General features: G+C 46.4%; 1 protein-coding gene across 1 annotated transcript in view; it reads right to left on the reverse strand.

The window, feature by feature from the left end:
- REV3L (REV3 like, DNA directed polymerase zeta catalytic subunit) overlaps positions 1-24,710 on the reverse strand; it is a 253,067-nt gene that overhangs the window by 33,517 nt on the left and 194,840 nt on the right. Inside the window, exons 22-26 of the mRNA XM_048844767.2 lie at positions 20,329-20,470; positions 13,846-14,090; positions 8,186-8,294; positions 1,174-1,380; positions 687-796 (exon numbers count right to left, since the gene is read on the reverse strand). Coding sequence (XP_048700724.2) covers positions 687-796; positions 1,174-1,380; positions 8,186-8,294; positions 13,846-14,090; positions 20,329-20,470 — 813 coding nt within the window. The remainder of the gene's footprint in view (positions 1-686; positions 797-1,173; positions 1,381-8,185; positions 8,295-13,845; positions 14,091-20,328; positions 20,471-24,710) is intronic.

Genomic DNA, 24,710 nt, shown 5'->3' on the forward strand with positions numbered 1-24,710 from the left:
AGGCAAGGTGGGGATAGTGGGTGGGGGTTTCCCAGGGAGGGGAGGTCCAGAGACTGTGGGGATACTGCCAGAGGGCAGCACCCTGGGTAAAAGGGGCACCGGGAGGGACACGGGGGCCAGCAGCAAGCTGGACACTGGCCTGTAAAGGGCGTGCCGGAGGCTGGAAGAGCTAATTCCCTGAGAGACCAGCAGGAGGTGCCGCAGAGGTGAGTCACCACACCGTTACACCAGTTAGGAACTATACCAGCCCCATCACACCAGTTAGGAACTATACCAGCAGGGCTCTGGTCCATTTAAGAGCATGTACCCTCCACCTAGCAGTGGTTGGGAGTCAAACAGCAACCACCAATCAGTTTTTGAGGGACTGGTGGCATAAAAGGGGGTCTCTATCCCTATGAGCAGCACTTGGGAACTGCCATGGTAGCCCAGCTGACCCTATCTGACAGCTTTGCAAAGTGAGGAAGCTAGCTCAGACTCCATAAAGGTAATTTAACAGTCTGAATTGAAATACGTACTGAACTGTATGTTTAATGCAACAGGCAAATATCATTTATTAAAACAGAAAAATAGGTCCATCGAGACCTGCCGTAAGCTTTTGAACGCAGATCATGGTGATAGCCTCCTTTGTGAGGTGGAAAGGAAGAAAACAGTTTCACATAGCATCAGAAGAAGCAGCCATTAATTACCTGTCAGTATCGCCATATACGACCCGAGCTCCCCATTTTTTCGTATCATTCACCAGTTTTATAGCTCGCTCCAAGGTCTCTCTGGCTTTATGGACAATACTATCCCCAATCTGCAAATAAAGATACACTGAAAATCTTTCCTTCTGTACTACTGCATTCAAAACAACCCCTGTGTAAATCACCATCACTCTGAATCCATCTCTGCATTATCATCATCATCATGCAAAGTAAACGGCTGCATTTGCTGGTTTAAAAAACCAACAACAATAGAAAGAAAATTCTGAAAACTGATTTACTGTAAACATGAATCAATAAAACAGGAAAGAATTCAGGAAAGAGCACTTTAGTACTTTAAGAGAAAAAAACAGCACTTATGGTAGCATTTAGATTAAATGTATGTTTCAAGCAATGACATTACATTATCTGGTGCTGCTTTAACAACAGTCTCTTTCCTAAATCCTTTTTGCATTTTATCTGCATCCCTTACCTCTATACATGGCATTCTTCCAGAAAAGTTAGCAGCAGTATAACCAAATGTAACATTAGCTATCAGTTTAAGACCCAGCTGACGCGCCTCAAGCATTCGAGTGATAGCTTTGTCATGCTTGTAAGCCTTTATTGACTGCTTCACCATTATCCTGGTCTTCAAAATTTCTTCCAACATTCTTGGCAACACGCCCTTTCTTACTGAAGGCTACCAAAAAAGGAACGAAGAGAAACAAAACGTTTAAAAAAAGCCAACTGAAACAGAACACAGGAATTAGTAGTTAGCCTTTGACATAAATATACATTAACAGTGAGGTGTTCTAGCAATCAGTACTTTGGCTGGTTTTGTTAATATACTTAATCTGAAAGTTTGTGGGGGCAGCGTTAATGTTATTTTTTTGAATTGGCAATGGACAATGTGATATTTGCACTTGTACATATATTTAAAAGACTATTAACTGGAATAGGATTTGACTATTTTACTACCTTTTAAATATTCAGGATTCTTTTAAACTATAATATTCCTTGGAATACTTACCTTTTAACTTAAAGTTTTTGTTTTACATTAAATATTTTTCTTGGTGACAAGCTGAAACAGTTTGGGGCCATGAATGTACATTAGCTATAGTCAGCTAGGTCTACATGACATAAAATAAAAACAGTGGAATTCAAACTAAATTATCTTCATCTCCAAAAGTACAGGCCTTTCTGAGCAGCAGCAGGAGAAAAAACGGTTAACTACGTTTTGTAACTGTTGTTCTTTGAGATGTGTTTCTCATGTCCATTCCACTATAGGTGTGCGTGCGCCCCCATGCACGGTCATCTGAGACTTTTGCCTTAGCGGTATCCATAGGGACAGCCATGTGCCCTCTGGAGTGCTGCGCTCATGGCGCAGTATATCAGGTGCCGCTGGCCCTACGCCCTCAGTTCCTTTTTGCCGACAACTCCGACAGAGGGGTAGGAGGGCAGGTAATGGAGTGGACATGAGCAACACATCTCGAAGAACAGTTACGAAAGGTAGGTAGCCATTTTTTCTTCTTCAAGTGCTTGCTCATGTCGATTCCATTGTAGGGGACTCACAAGCAGAATCCTCGGAAGTGGACTCAGAGTTCACAGCTTTGCTGATTGTAGCACTGCTCTGCTGAAACCAGCATCATCTCCTGCTTGCTGGGTCAGCACATAGTGTGCAGTGAACGTGCGGACGGACGACCAGGTTACGGCCTGACAAATTTCTTGGATCAACACCTGAACAAGGAAGGCTGCCCAGGAAGTCTGCACCCTAGTTGAGTGAGCCGTCACAACAGCTGGCGGGGGCACCATTGCCAGCTTGTAACAGTAGTGGATACAGACAGTGATCCAGGACAAGTGTCTCTGGGCTGACACCGCGCAACCTTTCATCCTGTCAGCGACAGCCACAAAAAAATGCGCTGACTTACAGAACGGCTTTGTTCTATCAATGTAAAAGGCCAGCGCCCGCCTGACGTCCAGGGTATGCAGCCTGCGGTTGCATGAGGCTTCGGACATAGGACCAGTAAGTAAATATCTTGGCCAGTGTGGAAGTGAGAAATTACCTTGGGCAGAAAGCCTGGGTGTGGACGCATTTGGACCTTGTCCTATAGAAGACAGTATAAGGTGGCTCTGACGTGAGCACCCTGATCTCAGACACCCAACTGGCTGAAGTTATAGGGACCAAGAAGGAGACCTTCCAGGAGCAAAGCAAAAGGGAGCAGGATGCCAAGGGCTCGAAGGGGGAGACGCATGAGCCTTGACAGCACAAGATTCAGGTCCCAAAGGGGGACTGGGTCCCTGACATGCGGGTAAAGGCGCTCCAGACCTTTCAGGAACTGTGCCATCATGGGATGGTCGAAGACCAACCTGCCTTGAAATGGAGGATGGAATGTGGAAATGGCCGCCAGGTGTACCTTGACTGAGGACGACAAGCCCTGGAGCTTGAGGTGGAGCAGATAGTCTAGGATGTCCTGCCGCGAGGCCTCCTCTGCACGAATGAGCCGATCTGAGAGCCAACATGTGAAGCGTTTCCACTTCCTCCACCAGGCTACCTATGTGATGGCTTCCTGCTGCCCAACAGAACCCACTGGACACCAGTGGAGCAATGCTACTCCTCCCTGCACTGTGACCGGTTGGATCACAGAAACCCCCTAGGGAACTGCCAACTGATGTGCCAAGACTACTTCTGCCTCTGCTTTCCCTGCCAGTTTGGGACTCCAGCGCCCTGTCTTGCTGAGCCAGACACGCCAGTCTGCTCCAACACAGACCCAGGGTCTGAACCACGTGCCCCAAAGCTGCAAACTTAACTGAAAGCAATTTAGGAAGTTTCTCTCTTTTACACTCAGATGCCCAACTCCCAATGGGGTCCAAACCCCAAATAAATCCTTTTTACCCTGTATAAAGCTTACACAGGGTAAACTCATAAATTGTTCACCCTCTGTAACACTGACAGAGATATGCACAGGTGTTTGCCCCCTCTCCCCCCGCAAGGTAGTAATACATACTCTGGGTTAATTAATAAGTAAAAAGTGATTTTATTAAATACAGAAAGTAGGATTTAAGTGGTTCCAAGTAGTAACAGACAGAACAAAGTAAATTACCAAGCAAAATAAAATAAAACGCGCAAGTCTAAGTCTAGTACAGTAATAAAACTGAATACAGATAAAAACCTCACCAGTTCCAGTAAGCTTCCTTTTACAGACTGAATGCATCCGATGAAGTGAGCTGTAGCTCACGAAAGCTTATGCTCAAATAAATTTGTTAGTGTCTAAGGTGCCACAAGTTCTCCTTTTCTTTTTGCGAATACAGACTAACACGGCTGCTACTCTGAAACCTTTTACAGACTAGGCTCCTTCTAGTCTGGGTCCAGCAATCACTCACACCCCCTGCAGCTACTGTCCTTTGTTCCAGTTTCTTTCAGGCATCCTTGAGGGTGGAGAGGCTCTCTCTTTAGCCAGCTGAAGACAAAATGGAGGGGTCTCCCAGGGGTTTAAATAGACTTTCTCCTGTGGGTAGAGGCCCCTCCCTCCCCGTGTAGAATCCAGCTACAAAATGGAGTTTGAGTCACCATGGGCAAGTCACATGTCCATGTATGACTGAGTTTCTTACCAGCCAAGCCACATTCCTGGGAAAGCTCAGATGTGGATTGGCGTCTTCAAGATCCATTGTCCGTTAAGTGCTTCTTGATTGGGCATTTAACTTGCACATTCCTTTCTCAAGAAGCTGACCAAATGCTTACTAAGGCTACTAGAAATCAAGCAAGTCACCAGCCAATATTCATAACTTCGAATACAAAAATGATACATGCATACAAATAGAACGAATAGATTCAATAGATCATAACCTTCACAGAGATATGTTACATGGCATATGTAGCATAAAACATATTCCAGTTCTGTCATATATACACACACACACACATTCATAAGCATATTTCCGTAAAGCCTTATGGGGGGGGACCGTCACAGTGTTTCCACTTCGTCACATAGGTAGCCCTGGTGGAGGGCTTCCTGCTGCCCAACAGAACCCACTGGAAACCAGCGGAGCAATGCCACTCCTCCCCGCTCAGCCATGCGGCAGCCAGGCTGTCAAGTGCAGCGCCGCCAGTTTGAATGCAGCAGGTTGCCGTGGCTCTGGGACAGTAGATCCGTTTGAAGAAGCATCTGCAGTGGGGTGGTTGCTGACAGACTCAGCAGCATGCCGAACCAGCGTTGCTGAGGCCACGCTGGGGCTATGAGGATGATCGTCGCCTTGTCTTGCTTCTCCTTGTGCAAGACCCTGTGGATCAATGGTACTGGCGGAAAGAAGTACATCAACGTTCCGGACTATGGAATCAGGAAGGCATCTGACAAGGAGCCCCGGTCCCTGCCCTGTAGAGAGCACAACACATGGTACTTCCTGCTCTGCTGAGATGCAAAAAGGTCCACCTGGGGAGACCCCCACCTGCGGAAGATTAGGCTGGCCACCTCCGCATGGAGTGACCATTTGTGGCGAGACAAGAAGGACCCGCTGAAGTGATCTGCCAGGATGTTCCTGGTTCCAGGCAGATAGGCTGCTACCAGGAAGATGATGTGCTGTACACAGAAGTCCCAGAGGGGCACCACCTTGCCTGTTGGTGTAATACATCGCAGCCGTATTGTCTGTGAGGACCTGCACCACCTTGCCCTTCAGATCGTGCAAGACCGCTTTGAGTTCCCTGACGTTGATGTGCAAGGCTAGGTCATGCTGCAGCCAATGTCTCTGGGTGATGAGCTTGCCCAAGTGGGCCCCCCACCCTAGATCCAATGTGTCCGAGACCAGGGTGAGCAAAGGAGACGGGTCACAAAGAGAACGCCTTGCAATACCAACTCGGAGTTCCACCACCAGTCTAAAGACACTGGGACATGGCTGGGAACCGTGACCACTTGGTCCAGGAGGTGCCTGCTGGGAATGTAAACTGAGGCCAGCCATGTTTGTAGGGGCCTCAGATGAAGCTGGGCACGGCTGACCACATACATACACGCGGCCCAACAGTTGCAGGCACGTATAGGCCACGATGAGCGGGTGGGCTTTTATGTAGGAGATTAAGTCCACTATGGTCTGAAACTGCACTTCCAGAAGGAAGGCCCTGGCTTGCGTGGAGTTGAGAACTGCCCCGATAAACTCTATGCGTTGTACTGGTGTTAACATGGACTTCTCCATGTTTATCAACAGGCCCAGGCTGAGACAGGTGGAGCGAACCAGATGGAGGCTTCTTTGCACCCTCTCCAGAGACCTGTCCTTGATGAGCCAGTTGGCGAGATATGAGAACAGGTGGACCCCATGCCACCTGAGGTAAGTCGCTACTAGTGCCATGCACTTGGTGAACACTCTTGGGACTGACAATAGGCCAAAAGGGAGTGCTGTGAACTGGAAATGGCATCCTCTCACTATAAAACGGAGGAAATGCCTGTGTCCCGGGAATATGGAAACATGGAAATAAGTGTCCTGCAAGTCGAGAGTGGTGTACCAGTCTCCCGGATCCAGGGAAGGAATAATGGAGGTCAGGGAAACCATGTGGAACCTCAACTTCTTGACAGACTTTGAGAGACTGTTGCGGCGACGCAGGTCCCAGATGGGTCTTACACCCGCAGAATGCATGCTTCTGGCCCCCAGGGTGTTTAGAGGGCCCAGGCTGTGCAGGCGAGCGGGAAGAAGAGGGGTGATGCCTGCTGAAGGTACTGTCCCTTCTTCTTTCAGAACCCTGGTGGGGCAGCCAAGGTCTTGGCGGTGGGGGTAGCTAGAAGGGCTTCCCAGCAGGCTGTGGCATATGTATACCTAACAAACGAAGGGTGGGCTTTGTATCCTTCACTCCATGCAGTCTGGCATCTGTCTGCTCGGAGAAGAGACCAACCCCATCGAACAGGAGGTCTTGGATTGAATTCTGCATCTCCTGCAAGAGGCCCGCCATTTGTAGTCACAAGTGATGCCTCATCACAACTGCCGACGGGACTACCCGAGCTGCAGAGTTCACTGCATCCCAGGCCATTTGTAGGGAGCACCTGGCTGCCGCTGTGCCTTCCTCCACTGGGGTACCAAACTCCTGGGCTAACCCCCAGAGGGTTAGGGACTCCTGGAACTTACGGAAGATATCCCACAAATTAAAGTTGTACATACCCAGGAGAGCCTGGTGGTTTGCCAGCTGGAATTGTAAGCTGGCAGTAGAATAAATTTTTCTCACGAAGAGATCCAGTCTTTTGGTCTCTTTATTCTTGGGAGTAGAGGAGGACTGGAGCTGTTTTGTCCTTTTCGTTGGTCGCGGAGATGACCAATGAGTCCGGGGTGGATGGGTGTATAAACACTCGAACCTTTTAGCCGGGACAAAGTATTTTTTCTCTACCCTTTCGGAAGTGGGAGGGATAGATGAGGGAGCTTGCCACAGGGCCTTGGCAATCTTTAAGACCCCTTCATGGATTGGCAAGGCAAGGCAGGCTGGGGTGGAAGCAGAGAGGACATTGAACAATGAGTCAGTCTGCTCAGCCATCTCCTCCACCTGTAAGCCTAGATTGTCCGCCACTCTCTGGAGCAGAGCCTGATGGTCCTTGAAAGTCATCGGGGGGCTAGCTCTTGAAGGGCCTGCCACCGCCTCGTCTGGGGACGAGGAGGATGACTGGGTTACTGGAGGAGGATCTGTGGCTTCTTCCCCTCCAGGTGAGGGAGGTTTAGGGATGGGTACAATTTCCTTAACCTTGGCCTCCGAGGAAGAGGCATGCACTGAGCCCAGTGCCACTGGTATCACTGGTGCTGCAGGCACATCCGGTGCTGCATGGGGTCCGGTGCCAGCTGTTGCTCTGAGGCAGCAGCCGAAGATCGCTAGGAAGGGGGCATAGCCATGACCAGCATTCCCCACAAGCCCCAATAAGGCCACTGGGCTGGCCCACTTTCTTTGTTGCCACTGCTGCGATGTCGTGGCTTTTGCAGTGTCCGGACCCCAATCACGCTGGTGGGATCTGGGTGAGGGGCTAAACCGAGCTCTCGAGGCCACAGGCAGTAAGAAGGAACTGAGAGGGCGTAGGGACGGCGGTGCCTTAAATGAGTGTGGCACTCCAGAGGGCGCCACAGCCATCCCTAAGGATACTGCTAAGGCAAAAGTCTCCGCCGACCATTCACATACCTACAATGGAATTGACATGAGCAAGCACTCAAAGAAGAACGGTTACACATAGGTAACTGGGATTCCAGTATGATTAAGAAGTACAAATACATCACTGAATCACTGCACTGCATGATTAGAAATATAATTTCAATAATAGAGGAAATGAGCCTTTACTGAAACCCTAGTAAAAGTAAAACTATGCAACTATCATATTTATTTCCTGAATTGTCAAAATTCCAATCCTGTGATTTGTACTGGCAAGTGCTGGAAGACAACACACTGAAAAACACAAAATATTTTTTCTCTTGCTAAACCAGCACTGTGTTTAATTTTGACTAACCAACAAACTAAAAGTGAAAAGGTCTGTCAATGAGCAATGAAATCTCAGTACCTTGACAAAAGCCACTCCATTGGGTGACACTGTGATATCATGCCGAATCTGATAAAGTAAGTCAGGAGGTACTCTGAGGGATGTACAGCCAAATTTAAACTCATCAAATCTAGTAAAGAAGAAAATTAAATAAGGTCACAAAATGATCAATTAATTTACATTCAAAATAATTGGAAGCAAGAGTCTACACTAAAATATTGATAGCACCAACACAAATAGTATGGTTACAGTCACAGACTACTATGAACAAGCCTACCACAATTTAAAATTTCTAAGTTACAAGTAACATTCTTTCAAAGCAAAGGAGCTATATGTGTCCAAATTCTATGCTGAAACTATTTTGTCAATCTGTTCTGCACATATCACCATTGTACCCAGGGGCCAATTTCTCATAGGCATGTAATCTTGATCTAAACTCAGCTAGAAATTGCACATGCTTTATTGGGTAATCTATATAATCTTTCTATAAATTGTTTAAGATTTCAAATCAGAAACTTGTAGAGTTTCCAACCTGCCCACATTGGCCGGGAGTCTCCCGGAATCAGGCTCAATCTCCCAGAGGCTACTGAAGCCAATCCGGGAGATTTTAGGTCACCAAAAGTCCAGCATCGCAGTGCGGCTAAGGCAGGCTCCCTACCTGCCCTGACTCCACATGGCTCCCGGAAGTGACTGCCATGTCCAGCTCCTAGGCACAGGGGCGTCCAGGGGATCTCTGTGCACTGCCCCCGCCCTGAGCGCTGACTCCGCACCTCCCATTGGCCAAGTGGACACGCTGGTTGTTTCCTGGGACCCACCTGAGGTAAGCGCCTCTTGGCCGGAACCCGCACCCCCTCCTTCCTGCACTCCAACCCTCTGCCGCAGACTCAGCCTGGAACCCCCTCTCACACACCGAACCCCTCAGCCCCATCCCCCAGTCCAGAGCCCAACCCCTTGCCGCAGCCTGGTGAAAGTGAGTGAGGGTGGGGGAGAGTGAGCAATGGAGGGAGGGGAGATAGAGTGAGTGGGGGCGGGGCCTTGGAGAAGGGATAGGGCCTATGGGAAGAGGCATGGCAGGGGCATGGCAAGGGTATTTGGGTTTGTGTGATTAGACAGCTGGCAACCCTAGAAACTTGAGAAACTTTATTCTTAAGCCGGGTCATGATTTTAAATATCTCCCAACTCTTCCAACTATTGTTTGTTGTTTACAATTAAAACAAGCAGCAGTTTAAAAAAAACAAAAACTAATCAACATTTTGGTCTCTAAAAATGGAAATGTACTGTACTGAATAATTAAGTCTAGCCTTAGATTTGGATCATTAAGGTATCAGTAAGGAAAACTACAGCTTTTATATTAAAATAAGAAAACAACATATTGCCATATATCCTGCACATATAAAGAAGGAAAAAGCGGTTACTCACCTTCTCGTAACTGTTGTTCATCGAGATGTGTTGCTCATATCCATTCCAATTAGGTGTGTACGCACACTGTGCGAGGGTCAAGCCACCGCTGAAGGGACTCGAGCACCTGCCCTGGCACCGTGACCACTGAATTCAGACTGTCACATCCTGAGCGATAGGCCATGGTGATCCACGCCTGTAGGGTCCTGAGCCTCAGTCTGGCATGCCGGGTCGTGTAAGTGCAGGCTGCCATGTGGCCGAGGAGACTCAGGCATCCCCTTGCTGTAGTGGTCGTATTGCCTGAGGCCTTGAATGATGTCTGTCACGGATTGGAATCGGGACGCTGGCAAAAGTGCTCTTGCCTGAACCGATTCCAACACTGCCCCGATAAATTCTATTCTTTGGGTCGGTGAAAAGGTTGACTTGTTCAGGTTGAGGAGGAGACCCAGTCTCTCGAATGTGGATCTGACCAATCGGATTTGAGATTCCACCTGCCCCCAGTGTGGCCCCTGAGCACCCACAGTTGTCAAGGTAGGGGTATATCTGCCTCCGATGGAGGAAAGCAGCCACGACCAACATGCACTTGGTAAACATTCAGGGGGCTGTTGGGAGACCGAATGGAAGGACCGTAAATTGGTAATGTCTGTGGTCGACCACAAAGCATAGGAATTGTCTGTGTGCAGGCCGAATAGCTATATGGATGTACACTTCTTTCACGTCAAGGGCAGTGTACCAGTCTCCCTGATTCAAAGAAGGGATAATTGTGCACAGGGAGACCATGCGGAACGTCAACTTTCCCATGAACTTGTTGAGTCCTCGCAGATCTAGAATGGGTCTGGCGATTAGGAAGTATTGGGAATAGAATCCCTTGCCTCTGAGCTCCTGAGGAACTTCCTCCACCAATCCCATGGCGAGGAGTGCCCGCATCTCCTAGATAAGGAGTTGTTCATGAAAAGGGTCACTGAAGAGAGACAGGGAAGCGGGGGTGGGAGGGAGGGTAGGAGCTGAACTGGAGAGACTATCCCACTTCTACCGTACAGAGAACCCAGCAGTCTGAAGTTACTTGGGACCAAGCACAGTAGAAGTGGGACAGAAGATTCAAGAAAGATGGGGAAGGATCCAGAATTGTGGCTGGTGTGCTGCCCTGGGGCGCACCTTCAAAAGGCCTGCTTTGAACCCGACTATGGTTTAGTCGGGGCCGGGTCCTGGCCCTCCCCAGGCGGGTGGGTTTGAAGGCTTGCATCTGCCATTCCTGCCCCTTCTGCTGTAAAAGTCCTGCCTCGGCCGAGGAGGATAGGAGTGCTGCTATTGCTGCTGAGGATGGAAATGCTTACGTTGCGTTGCCGGGGTGGGCACACCCAAGGATTTCATGGTAGCCCTGGAGTCCTTTAGGCTCTGCAGCCTAGAGTCAGTCTGCTCCACAAACAGAACTGCCCCATCAAAAGGCAGGTCCTGCTGGGTCTGTTGAACCTCGGTGGGAGTTCCGAGGCCTGCAGCCATGAGCTATGCCTCATGGCAATACTGGAGGACAAGGTGCGCGCCACTGAGTCCGCAGAGTCCAGTGAGGCCTGTAAAGAGGTCCGTGCCACCACCTTGCTCTCCTCCACTATCGCTCCAAACTCCTCCCTGGATTCTGTTGGCACCAGCTCCTTAAACTTGAGCATCGAGTTGCAGGAATTCAAGCTGTAACTACTCAGAATTGCCTGCTGGTTGGCAAGCCTGACTTGCAACCCCCCCGTGGAATACACTTTGCGCCCAAATAAATCTAGGCACTTGGTGTCCTTGGTCTTAAGTGCTGGGGCTTGTTGTCCCTGCCTCTTCTTTTCATTTACTACAGCCACCACCACTGAGCAGGCTGCAGGTGCGTGAAGAGGTATTCATACCCCTTGGATGGGACGGAATACTTCCTCTCTACACCCCTTGTAGTGGGAGGGATGGAGGCCAGGGTCTGCCAAAAGGTTTTAGCATTGGCCTGTATAGTCTTGATGAGGGGTAGACCACCCTCAACGAGCCATCGGGGGACAGGATGTCAACCATGAGGTCCTCTGACTCCACCACCTCCTCAGCCTGGAGGCCCGTATTTCGCGTACCCTGTGAAGGCAGTCCTGGTGGGCATGGCTCTCTATGGGGGCCAGTCCAGAGATGGAGGTGCCTGAAACTGCCTCATCCGGGGAGGATGATGAGGAGGCTAATGGGGGAACAGGGTCCTCCTGACCCCGTTGGTCTCCAGGGGCCTCCTGTCCTGCCTCTCTGCAGGGGCCAACCACACCTGGATCAGGCTCAGGAACTGGGGTTGGTTCCAGGGGAAGTAGTGCAACCAGTACCTTCTTGGCACCCCTAAGGGTGGGGTGACTGACTGATGCCTCTGGCACCCGTGGTTCAGAGGCCGCCGAACGGGAACCTTTGGATTGGGTGCCCTGGGCCTAGTGGTACACCAATGGGGTCCAAAATGGCTACTGCACTAGTCCCTGCCACTACGCAGACCATGGCCCTGCCCCCACCTCAGGCCTTCCACGGCCTGACCGGTGCCAGCCCCACTCTGAGTATCTAGACCCCATCTCCAAGTCCAAAGACGGGGACCGGGACCATGATGGACAGAGCAGTACCAAGTGGAGCTGAACTGGGGGGTGGTGCCACAAGGCTGGAGAGCAGTGCTGCGATCTGGAGTGGTACTGAGATCGGGGTTTGTGCTGGGATGCTGACCCGTGCCAGGATGACCACTGCCGGGAACGGGATCTGCTGTGTGATGGGGATCGGCATGAGGATCGCCATCGTGATCGGGAGCGCTGGCACAACCTCCTCAATGACCAGGCTCAGGGAGTCCAATGGCACCAGACTCAACGGTCCCCCTTGTGGGGACAAAGTCGATGATAGCGGCTCCAAAGTCTTCTGCCCTGGGTGCTCCTCTCTGGAATGCGCCCCACTGGCTGCTCCAAAGGGGTGGGTCTCTGAGTTGGAGATCCACGCCTCCCCTGCTTCTGGTGCACTGGGGAATGGGACTGGTGCTGGGTTGATCCTGCTGGTTTCAGTGCTGGTGCTGTGGGTCTCTCCTAGAGTCCTTCCATGGTGCTGCTTCTACCACTGCCGCTGGGGTGCTGTGCACTGACGAGCTTGGTGCCGGGTCTTGCCACACCGATGTAGGTTGCTGTCTAAGTGCCGCCTCCATAAGGAGCTACTTAAGGCGAAAGTCTCACTCTTTTTTTTTTCTGGGGTGAAACCCTTTACAAATCCTGCACTTGTCTGCTTGGTATGCTTCCCTCAGCCACTTTAAGCAAGCGTCGTGGGGGTTGCCCATTGGCCTGGGCTTCTTGCAGGATTTGCAGGGCTTGAACCCTTGGGACTTACGCATACCCCGACTCCCAACGGGGAATGTGGTCGGGGTGAAGGGGAAGACACCCCACTCCCAACGGCTATCTGCTCTAACAATCAAAAACACTGAAACTAAACTTAACAAGGCTAGGAATAACTGTGAACTAAGCTAAACTGAAAGCTAGGGAAAATGAGGAGAGCTTGCTAAGCAAGTCACCACACTTCCAACGGGTTTCAGCGTAGCAGCCGTGTTAGTCTGTATTCTCAAAAAGAAGAAGTGAGCTGTAGCTCACGAAAGCTTATGCTCAAATAAACTTGTTAGTCTGTAAGATGCCACAAGTACTCCTTTTCTTTTTACAGTTCCAAGGACCGTCGCTGGCGGTAAGAAGGAACTGAGGAAGCATCAGGTTGGCAGGATCATATATTAAGTGCCATAAAGGCGCCACTCCCGGGGGCTCCACAGCCAACACAACGGGTGCTGCTACGGGAAAAACTTTCCGATGACTGTGCACGTGGTGTCCTCACATCTAATTGGAATCAATATGAGCAGTCACTCGAAGAAGCATGTTAGTTCAGTTTGGAAAATGTCTAAAGGAATTTAGATATCACATTTTCATTTCTTAGACTAAAATCTTTGAATTATAGTGGCAAAAATTTTGTATTTTATACACACATGCATATGGTTATGGCAAAATAGAGAAGAGACCAACAAGACTCTATCTGGACTCTGATTCACCCTTAAACAGTCAGAGTCCAATTTTCAAAGATAATTGTTTTAGCACAGCACTCATAATTGCACATTTTAAAAAAATTATTGGTGAAACTTCGCACTATTTTTTATTGTAACCCTTTGAGATGATATTCACTCTCAACTTCCATGGTCTTCGATGGAAGATAAAAGTTCTCAGCACCTTACAAAAGATGCTCAATTCCTCGCAGGATCAAAGTTTATATAAACAAGAAAAATAACTTACTTTCCTAAGTTCTCAATATGTCCCAGGCAGGTTGAAAAACAGTAATTGTATGCTATCACAATAGAAGGATATAACGACTGGAAATCTAGTACAAGAACAGCGTTACTGTAGAAGCGGGACTCTGGCTCCATTATTAGGGGAATACACTGTGGGGCTTTCATTTGAGCTCGCTGCTGGACACTAGGCGTCACAGGGATATAATTCATTGGTTTAGCAATACGCAGCATCATTGACTCCACACGATACTGCAAAACAAAATTGAATATACAATTATAGTTAATATGTCTAAAGTGCAATATGCATGCTAAGTATTATATCCATATGAATATGCATTTGGGCTGTGCTGCCCTTAAACCAGAGATAGCAAGTTTTGCAATAGAATACAGTCACACTAATTTTTATTTTTAATGTACACCTTTCTAACGTATGTGCTGGAATTCTTTCTTGTGTTTCTTTGTCTTTTAGGGATAAGTACTGAAAACACTGCACTTTTGATGTACATCTACTATCTGCAAAATGAATGCCCAAACCAATATATAACATACATGTGGTTATGACCACTTCCAGTGTGCAAGTTCTTACCATGTTTTTGTTAGGTTCAAAGACTGTTGTGCAAAAGCAACAATGAGAACATGCAATTCTTACTTACCATTTTCAACAGAAAATTGTGCAGGAACCTTATTCCATAATGACCAAGAAAATTTAAATATATTAATGTGATCTGTATCATGTTAATAATTGTGTTCCACAGAACAGCTTTTATGTAGCATTTTATGATGCAAGGTAAGTGTAATTCAGTCTGCTTTACACACGCAGAAACAGATAGATAAATGATTTGCCCAAATTTGCTCCTCAGGGTCAGTGGTAGAGCCAGGAATAGAACCCAATCAGCCTTCTGACCAGCAGGTCCATTCCTATCCATTAGATCACAATGCCTCCTTTATGCTGCTTGGGGAGCATAGGCAAGATAATAAAGCATGGCAAAGTGAGTACTTCTACCTTGCCAAAACTAATATGACACCACCACCAGTAGTATGAGAGTTATGGACAGGTGTAGGCACTAATATTACAAAAAGAACCTCAGAATTCTATATATATAAAAATGCTCTGAGATCCTTTGAAAGGGTCTATAAAAGTGCAAAGTACTATAATTCTAAGATTTGGATTTATTTAGGAAATGAAGGTTACTTACTTGTAACCAGAGTTCTTCAAGATGGCTCTGAACAGTCCCATTTATAGATATCGTAATGCCTACTGGTGTCAAACAGTAGAACCCTCTCTAAGCAGTGTGTTATGAGTGCTCACTGCTTCCTCCTCCCTGTCCCCTCAGTGTCTCTGAACATTTTGAGGAAGAGGCTATATAAGGGGGCACAGAGCCCTCTACCATCTCAAAAAGAAAAGGAGTACTCGTGGCACCTTAGAGACTAACAAATTTATTTGAGCATAAGCTTTCGTGAGCTACAGCGCACTTCATCCGATGAAGTGAGCTGTAGCTCACGAAAGCTTATGCTCAAATAAATTTGTTAGTCTCTAAGGTGCCACAAGTACTCCTTTTCTTTTTGCAAATGCAGACTAACACGGCTGCTACTCTGAAATCTACCATCTCAGTTCCTTCTGCCACCAAACCAGAGGCACAGAACAAAGGGACTCTCAGACAGAAGGGAACGTGGGTGGGAAGTTTGAATTTGCAGAGCCATCTTGAAGAAATCCAATTACAAAGTAACCTTCATTTTTTCTTTCAGTGGCTAAGTACTACCATTTACGAGTAGTTTGATAAGCAGTGCTGACAATAACATGGAGGAGGGAACAGAGTCCTAACTGAACAGAGACAGAAGCAACCCTCTACCAAATTATCATCAGCCCTAGAAGCCATATCGAAAGCATGGTTAGTAAAAGTGTATATAGAACTCCAGGTTGCAACCCTACAAATTTCAGAAACAGGGACTTGCTTAAGGCAAGCAAAAGACATTGTCACAGCTCTGGTGGAATGAGACCATACTGTCATAGGTGCAGGAATACCCGCTAATGTATGACATTAACAGTACATTGTTTAATCTACAGAGAAATAATCTGTGGGGAGACAGAATAACTCACGTGATTGTTAGCATAAAACATGAATAATGTAGACGATATTTCAAAAATTTTAGCTCTATTTAAATAAAGTGCAAGGGCTCTTCTTGCATCCAAAGTATGTAAAATAGATTTCCCTTTCTTAGTATGCAGTTTTGGGAAAAATACCAGCAAATTAATTGTCTGATGGATGTGAAATTCAGAAAACACTCTTGGCAAAAACATGAGATCAGGCCTCAGAACCGCCTTATCTTTATGAAAAGACATAAAAGACTAGACCTTTTACATGTACACCATGACCCAGTGGATCAATGGTTGCCTATAAATAAAAGGTGGCTCAGCCATCAAGACACTTAATTCACTCAACCTTCTGGCTGACGTTACTGCAATAATGAATGCTGTCGTAATAGACAAATAATACAAACACCACTCAGCTAAGGATTCAAAAGATGGTTTCACGAGTACACACTAGACCAAATTAACAACCCAAGGAGGGACAGGATTGCTCAAAAGGGCATACATATTACATAATTATTTCATACATTTCTTAACCAAATCAAGCACTAATGGCAATCTACATTCAAAAAAAATATGGTAAGCTGAGATAGCCACCAAATAAACTTTCAAAGATGAATTAGATAACCCCTCAGTTTTTAAGTGCACTAAATATTTTCAAGTACAAGATATGGAACCTAAGACAGGATAATCAGATTTTCCCTGCATCCAAGCCACCATCTGGACCAGAGAGGAGGAGCAAAGACAAGCATGACTCCTCAGAGTAATTGCAGAAGCTAACACTCTAGCAGAAGAGTCCAAGGCATCAAATTAAGACCTGGGAGTATGCTTTGCCAAATTGTGACCTTTGATTAGAATTGCATTTGCCAATTTCCTTTTGTTATCTGGCAAATCCTGCACAAAGAGTGTCATATTTTCCCACAGGAGGAATTGATAATGGGGCCTAACTCCTTAGTAATTTGCCACCTTAATATCAAAGTAGGCAGAAGAGAACACCTTTCTCCCCAGGGAGTCATTATTTTCCCCTTCTCTATCAGCAGGAGTAGAATGTGCTCGTCCAGACCTTGACCTGATTCTGGCATCGCCATCACCAGCAAATTAAGTACAGGGCCTGTGTGAAAATATGAAAACCCCTCAGAGGGTATCTGATATAATTTGTCTGCCTACTTGGAAATAGCTTGCAAGAGACAAGAATGGACCACACAGTCTTAAAAGGCTGCAGCAGACAATCGTGGTTTGGTAATGACATCCTACTCTTGGAAGTAGCCCCAAGAAAACCCCAGATGGGATTTTCCTCCCCAGTTACTGAAGGTAAGTTCAACATGGACATCATGTGATCCATAAGGTCATGAGACTGTAGAGCATCCTCAGAACGGAAAGAGGCAGAAGCCCCAGCACATGCTCATCTGGTGACAAATCAACATTGTAGTCTGTCTCACCATCTCCATCTCCTCATCATCTTCTGCAGACAGAGTATCAGCCACCACTGTCTAAGATGCAGACGGATCAGGTGGAAGCAGATCTAGGGATTTCTCTGCAGCCGTATCCTTTACAAATGAAACATCACTCACCATCCATATGGAGGATAATTAAGAAATTCGTGTGACATCCCACAAAAAGCCTTGGAGTCCAGGACTGCCAATCTCCCCAGCAACTGGGAATCAGGAACATACCTGCAGACGGAGGACCAAAAGGGGGAACAAACCATGAGGAAACAGGTCTCTCTAGTCTTTCTCTATCCTCTTCTGGATACAGATCCAGCCTTGGATCCACTATGGAACACAGACAGCAACGGCCTCGTAAAATGGACAGAAATAAATGGAAAGAAAGTGCTTCATGGAAATCCTGAAGGAGTCTTAGGAAGATGAGATACAAACTGATCCGGAGAAAGACTAATCTCCTCTATTCTTCTCTGTTTTTTAGGTGAAGATAATGCAGATCTAGGAACTGGCAAAGTTTATCTCTTTCTTGAGACTGTCTGTTTCTCAGTTGGGTCCGAGGAACGCTTTGAAGTTGCGCAGTGTACACATCCCACCAAAGTAAAAGTCCTCCTTGGATCCAAAGATGGATCTGGAACTGGAGTAGGGGTCAAGGCTGCCGCTGAAAACTTGGATGGCACAGGAAATGGTTCTTGGTTCAATCGTAAGTGGTTTGCCCCTCTCCATCAACGGTAACATCAAAGACCTGACTGCTCAAGCTGCAGGACCTGGAGCCCAATCCAATGAGGGCTCTGACTTCCTGGCAATTTGAAACTGCTTCAACTTGCTGGAAGAAGTCACAGGATCTGAAACTGGTCTCAAACCTTGGATCCGACAAGTGTCCAGATTCAGTGGGTTTAGCCTCAAGCGCCTTTTTAAGGAGAAGCACCTGCAACCTGTTCCGCCTCTCCATGAAAGCTCTCGATGTGAAAGTCTGGAAGACAGAAAACCCAGATGGCGAGTGGCCCTCTCCCAAGCACTTGAGGCACCTAGTGTGGTCGCTTGATCCCAGGAAGATAGCTAGGTACGAAGCACACCATTTGAATCCCTGCTTCTTCTTTTTCTTCAGTTCAGCCATAACCCAAAACCAAGCTACTAACTAACCTATCTATACTTATCACAAACTATACTAAACAATTAACAAGACACTAAGGATGGAGAAATGGCCACCCAATCCAAATGGATCAGTTCACTTGCATCTTTGGCACGTGGTTGGAAGGAACTGAGATGGCAGAGGGCTCTGCACCTCCTTATATAGTCTTGACTTCAGAATGTTTGGAGATGCTGACAGGAGGAGGGGACGCATGAGCGCTCTAAAAGACACCGCATGGAGAAGGTTCTACTGTTAGGCACCACGATGCAGAACGATATCCGTAAGAGGGATAATGCAGAACCACTCGAAGAATAATAATAGATATTAATTTATTTAGGAACATAATACATATAGATAATATAGAGAGACAAAGTTGATTACTTCTACCTTGCCCAAACTGATATAACAATACCACCAGCAGAGTTATAAAGAAGATCCTCATAACCCTCTGCGGGTCTTCCACTACTGCAGCACTTTAGAGGGGACCATGTGGTGAACAGCAGCAGCATATCTTGCTGGTCTGCCCATGCCTTTTGGAATAAGACCTTCTCTGCCTCCTGGTCACTCTCCTCAGTGTAATGTCATCAAGTAGTTAGAACAGCCTAAAGGGGATGCAGAGGAGATTACTATCCAGCCCCTACCCTCGTACCCTGGTGACCCCCCTCACTCTTCATCTCAGCCCCCTCATGCCCAATCAGGAACAGCCTGAAGTGCAAGCCCCAAACTGGATCACATTCTGACTTGGCAACAACCTGGATCTATATAAGTATCACCAAAACACAACTTTAATTGCAAATCCCAAACTGGGGAACGCACATCTTGAGGCAGCAACAACCCACACTCATACAATTACTGCCAAGACACAGCACTGGCTGCAAGCCACAAACACTGCCCCTAAGCACACATGGCTAAGGGGAGCAAGCATCAACACCATCTCCCAAGACTGGGATAAACCTCAGGGGATAGAATTCAGAAATAGCAGATTAACTCAGTGTGCAATAAACTCCCTGTGCAGACAAGCCCTCAGAGTGATGGAAATGCCAAAGTTCGAATTGCCTGTGCCAGCTTGACTCTGCCCCAGCATATATACATTACAATACAGTTCTTAATTACGTGATTGCGTACAATTTTGTTCCTAGAGGTCCTCTGCCTCATTCAGCAGCTAGGCTGAAAGGTATACAGTGGATATTTCACTGTTCAACATCTGGCCCTCTGCCTCATGTACTACATATTCAACCATTTCACTGAGGTCTTCCAGAAACATTTGCTTGACAGTAATAGAATATTGTGTCCTGAACAATATGTGCACTAAGTAAAATCACGGTTCCTGCAATGTACATCTAACTCAGCTTCTGCAGAGCTCTTCCTCATTAGAATATGTGATTTTGAACATATTTCACACACCTCTGCACATCTAAGAAAGTCCTCTCAACTTTCTTGAGCATGATGAACCATTTTTCTCAACAACTTTTAAAAGAAATTTCATTTTCAGGCTAAGGCCAAGCATGGAAAATTTCAGCCCTAAAAGTAACATTAAAGTAATTATAAGCAACAGCAAGAGGTCCTTTAGAATGAATATGTTTGGGCAACTAACTGTAGACAACACTACACAATATGTCTATAAAACAGAATGTTCAATGTGGTCAAATTACCGCTGCTTTTGAATTTCCTGACTTTCTTTAATTTAATATTTCAACCACTGTATTGCACAATGTAATCCTCCGTATTTAACAAAAAATAACTGAAGACAAAGTATAAATAAGGCGCAAAACAAACTTTGCACACAATATTTTTCATTCAAAAAGTATCAGGAAAGTTCAAACTTACCTGTGAGCCTCTTGTTAGTACATGCAAGAACTGAATTCCAAAAAGCCTTGCCATTTCACTGGTTCTACCAATCAAGTCCAGCTGTTCTAACATTTGGAGATTCCCACGGACACGGCTAATGTAGTGATCAACCACTTTCCATCTGTGAAAGCAAACACCTAGGTTATAAACATCAGGGAGCCAGGAAGTTTGATCATGTACAAAGATTGCTGTTCTTTTTACTGAAAAAATGTATACTTTGACCAGGTGTTACAGATGGGAAAACGTGTTTCCTGGTTTCCCATGAGACATATTTATATGATTCTTTCAAAATTGTGAAGCGCACAAACTTACTCCTGTGAATTCTAAGACTTACGCAGAATTTGGTTTTGCAAGTTGCTGACATAAAGACAGTCTCAAATTCTCTAAAAGATGTGTGTGTGTGTATTATATATATATATATAAAAAATCTTTAAAAAAATATTATATATACACACTGTATTCTTCTTTCTGCCCAAAGAGAAGAGAAACTACACCACAGAATTTGAGACTTGACTTTGCCTGGATAAATGCAGATTTTTTGCATAGAGAAAGAAAATCAAGAGGAGGCAACATAACCAATCTAATTATCACCACCTTTGTTTTCAAGGCCCCGACACAACTGATAGGTCTGGATGTCAAACTGATGCTATGTTTTAGCAATCTCCACATAGTGTAGAAGCAACCCTACATGTTTACAGATTTCTGTCAGTTTAATTTACAATTTAAAATAAATGTTTAATTTTCCATCTCTCACCCACTCAAAATGCAGTTAAGCTTTAAAGAAAGCATGACATGTATGTCAAGGACTGAAGGTAAAAAATCCATTACAATCTACATACCACACAGACTATGCTGACAGCTTGTGCCACACGCTCTCAAAGAAACGGCGGAATCACCTGATCAACATCCTCTACAGCAAACAGGGAAACATTAAGAATGAGCTCTCAAAAATGGATACTCTCATAAAAAACCAACCTTCCACACAAACTTCCTCGTGGCTGGATTTTACTAAAACTAGACAAGCCATTTACAACGCACACTTTGCTTCTCTACAAAAGAAAAAGGACACTAAACTTTCTAAACTACTACATGCTACAAGGGGCCACAGCAATGGTTCCCTCAACTTTCTAAACTACTACATGCTACAACGGGCCACAGCAATGGTTCCCTCAACCCACCTAGCAATATTGTTAACCTATCCAACTATACTCTCAGCCCAGCAGAAGCAGCTGTCCTATCTCGGGGCCTCTCCTTCTGCCCCTCCACCCCCACGAACATGATACAGTTCTGTGGTGACCTAGAATCCTATTTTCGACGTCTCCGACTCAAGGAATATTTCCAAAATACCTCTGAACAACATACTAATCCACAGAGGCCTCCCTACCAACACTGCAGAAAGAAGGATTCTAGGTGGACTCCTCCTGAAGGTCAAAACAGCAGACTGGACTTCTACAGAGAGTGCTTCCGCCGACGTGCACAGGCTGAAATTGTGGAAAAGCAGCATCACTTGCCCCATAACCTCAGCCATGCGGAACGCAATGCCATCCACAGCCTCAGAAACAACTCTGACATCATAATCAAAAAGGCTGACAAAGGAGGTGGTGTTGTCATCATGAATAGGTCGGAATATGAACAAGAGGCTGCTCGGCAGCTCTCCAACACCAGTTTCTACAAGCCATTACCCTATGATCCCACTGAGAGTTACCAAAAGCAACTACAGCATCTGCTCAAGAAACTTCCTGAAAAAGCACAAGATCAAATCCGCACAGACACACCCCTGGAACCCCGACCTGGGATATTCTATCTACTACCCAAAATCCATAAACCTGGAAATCCTGGGCGCCCCATCATCTCAGGCATTGGCACCCTGACAGCAGGACTGTCTGGCTATGTAGACTCCCTCCTCAGGCCCTACGCTACCAGCACTCCCAGCTACCTTCGAGACACCACTGACTTCCTGAGGAAACTTCAATCCATCGGTGATCTTCCTGATAACACCATCCTGGCCACTATGGATGTAGAAGCCCTCTACACCAACATTCCACAAAAAGATGGACTACAAGCCGTCAAGAACACTATCCCCGATAATGTCACGGCTAACCTGGTGGCTGAACTTTGTGACTTTGTCCTTACCCATAACTATTTCACATTTGGGGACAATGTATACCTTCAGATCAGCGGCACTGCTATGGGTACCCGCATGGCCCCACAGTATGCCAACATTTTTATGGCTGATTTAGAACAACGCTTCCTCAGCTCTCGTCCCCTAAAGCCCCTACTCTACTTGCGCTATATTGATGACATCTTCATCATCTGGACCCATGGAAAAGAAGCCCTTGAGGAATTCCACCATGATTTCAACAACTTCCATCCCACCATCAACCTCAGCCTGGTCCAGTCCACACAAGAGATCCACTTCCTGGACACTACAGTGCTAATAAACAATGGTCACATAAACACCACCCTATACCGGAAACCTACTGACCGCTATTCCTACCTACATGCCTCCAGCTTTCACCCTGACCACACCACACGATCCATCGTCTACAGCCAAGCTCTGCGATACAACTGCATTTGCTCCAACCCCTCAGACAGAGACAAACACCTACAAGGTCTCTGTCAAGCTTTCTTACAATTACAATACCCACCTGCGGAAGTGAAGAAACAGATTGATAGAGCCAGAAGAGTTCCCAGAAGTTACCTACTATAGGACAGGCCTAACAAAGAAAATAACAGAACGCCACTAGCCGTCACCTTCAGCCCCCAACTAAAACCCCTTCAACGCATTATTAAGGATCTACAACCTATCCTAAAGGATGACCCAACACTCTCACAAATCTTGGGAGACAGGCCAGTCCTTGCCTACAGACAGCCCCACAACCTGAAGCAAATACTCACCAACAACCACATACCACACAACAGAACCACTAACCCAGGAACTTATCCTTGCAACAAAGCCCGTTGCCAACTGTGCCCACATATCTATTCAGGGGACACCTTCACAGGGCCTAATAACATCAGCCACACTATCAGAGGCTCGTTCACCTGCACATCCACCAATGTGATATATGCCATCATGTGCCAGCAATGCCCCTCTGCCATTTACATTGGTCAAACTGGACAGTCTCTACGTAAAAGAATAAATGGACACAAATCAGATGTCAAGAATTATAACATTCATAAACCAGTCGGAGAACACTTCAATCTCTCTGGTCACGCAATCACAGACATGAAGGTCGCTATCTTAAAACAAAAAAACTTCAAATCCAGACTCCAGCGAGAAACTGCTGAATTGGAATTCATTTGCAAATTGGATACTATTAATTTAGGCTTAAATAGAGACTGGGAGTGGCTAAGTCATTATGCAAGGTAGCCTATTTCCCCTTGTTTTTTCCTACCTCCCCCACCCCTCCAGACGTTCTGGTTAAACTTGGATTTAAACTTGGAGAGTGGTCAGTTTGGATGAGCTATTGCCAGCAGGACAGTGAGTTTGTGTGTGTGTGTGTGTCCCCGGGAAAAGGGGGGGTGGGTGAGAAAGCCTGGATTTGTGCTGGACATGGCCCACCTTGATTACCATGCACATTGTAGGGAGAGTGGTCACTTTGGATGAGCTATTACCAGCAGGAGAGTGAGTTTGTGTGTGTATGGGGGTGGGGGGGTGAGAAAACCTGGATTTGTGCTGGAAATGGCCCACCTTGATTATCATGCACATTGTAGGGAGAGTGGTCACTTTGGATGAGCTATTACCAGCAGGATAGTGGTAATAGTGTGTGTGTGTTTTGGAGGGGGGGGAGGGGGGTGAGAGAACCTGGATTTGTGCAGGAAATGGCCCACCTTGATTATCATGCACATTGTGTAGAGAGTTGTCACTTTGGATGGGCTATTACCAGCAGGAGAGTGAGTTTGTGTGTGGGGGGGTGGAGGGTGAGAAAACCTGTATTTGTGCTGGAAATGGCCCAACTTGATGGTCACTTTAGATAAGCTATTACCAGCAGGACAGTGGGGTGGGAGGAGGTATTGTTTCATGATCTCTGTGTGTATATAAAGTCTGCTGCAGTTTCCACGGTATGCATCTGATGAAGTGAGCTGTAGCTCACGAAAGCTCATGCTCAAATAAATTGGTTAGTCTCTAAGGTGCCACAAGTACTCCTTTTCTTTTTGCGAATACAGACTAACACGGCTGTTACTCTGAAACCATGGAATACATTCAAATCAGTACTCTAATATTAAGAAGAGGTTACACACTTTGTGCAGTAACTACAGTTCAAGTTGTGTACCCCTATGAGTGATCCACTTCAGCTGTGCACGCACTTCTCAAGCCCTTGATTGGAAAATTCAAGTTAGCAGTATCCGTTTGACCT

Source organism: Caretta caretta, chromosome 3 (assembly GCF_965140235.1).
Source record: "Caretta caretta isolate rCarCar2 chromosome 3, rCarCar1.hap1, whole genome shotgun sequence".
Classification (NCBI taxonomy): Eukaryota; Metazoa; Chordata; order Testudines; family Cheloniidae; genus Caretta; species Caretta caretta.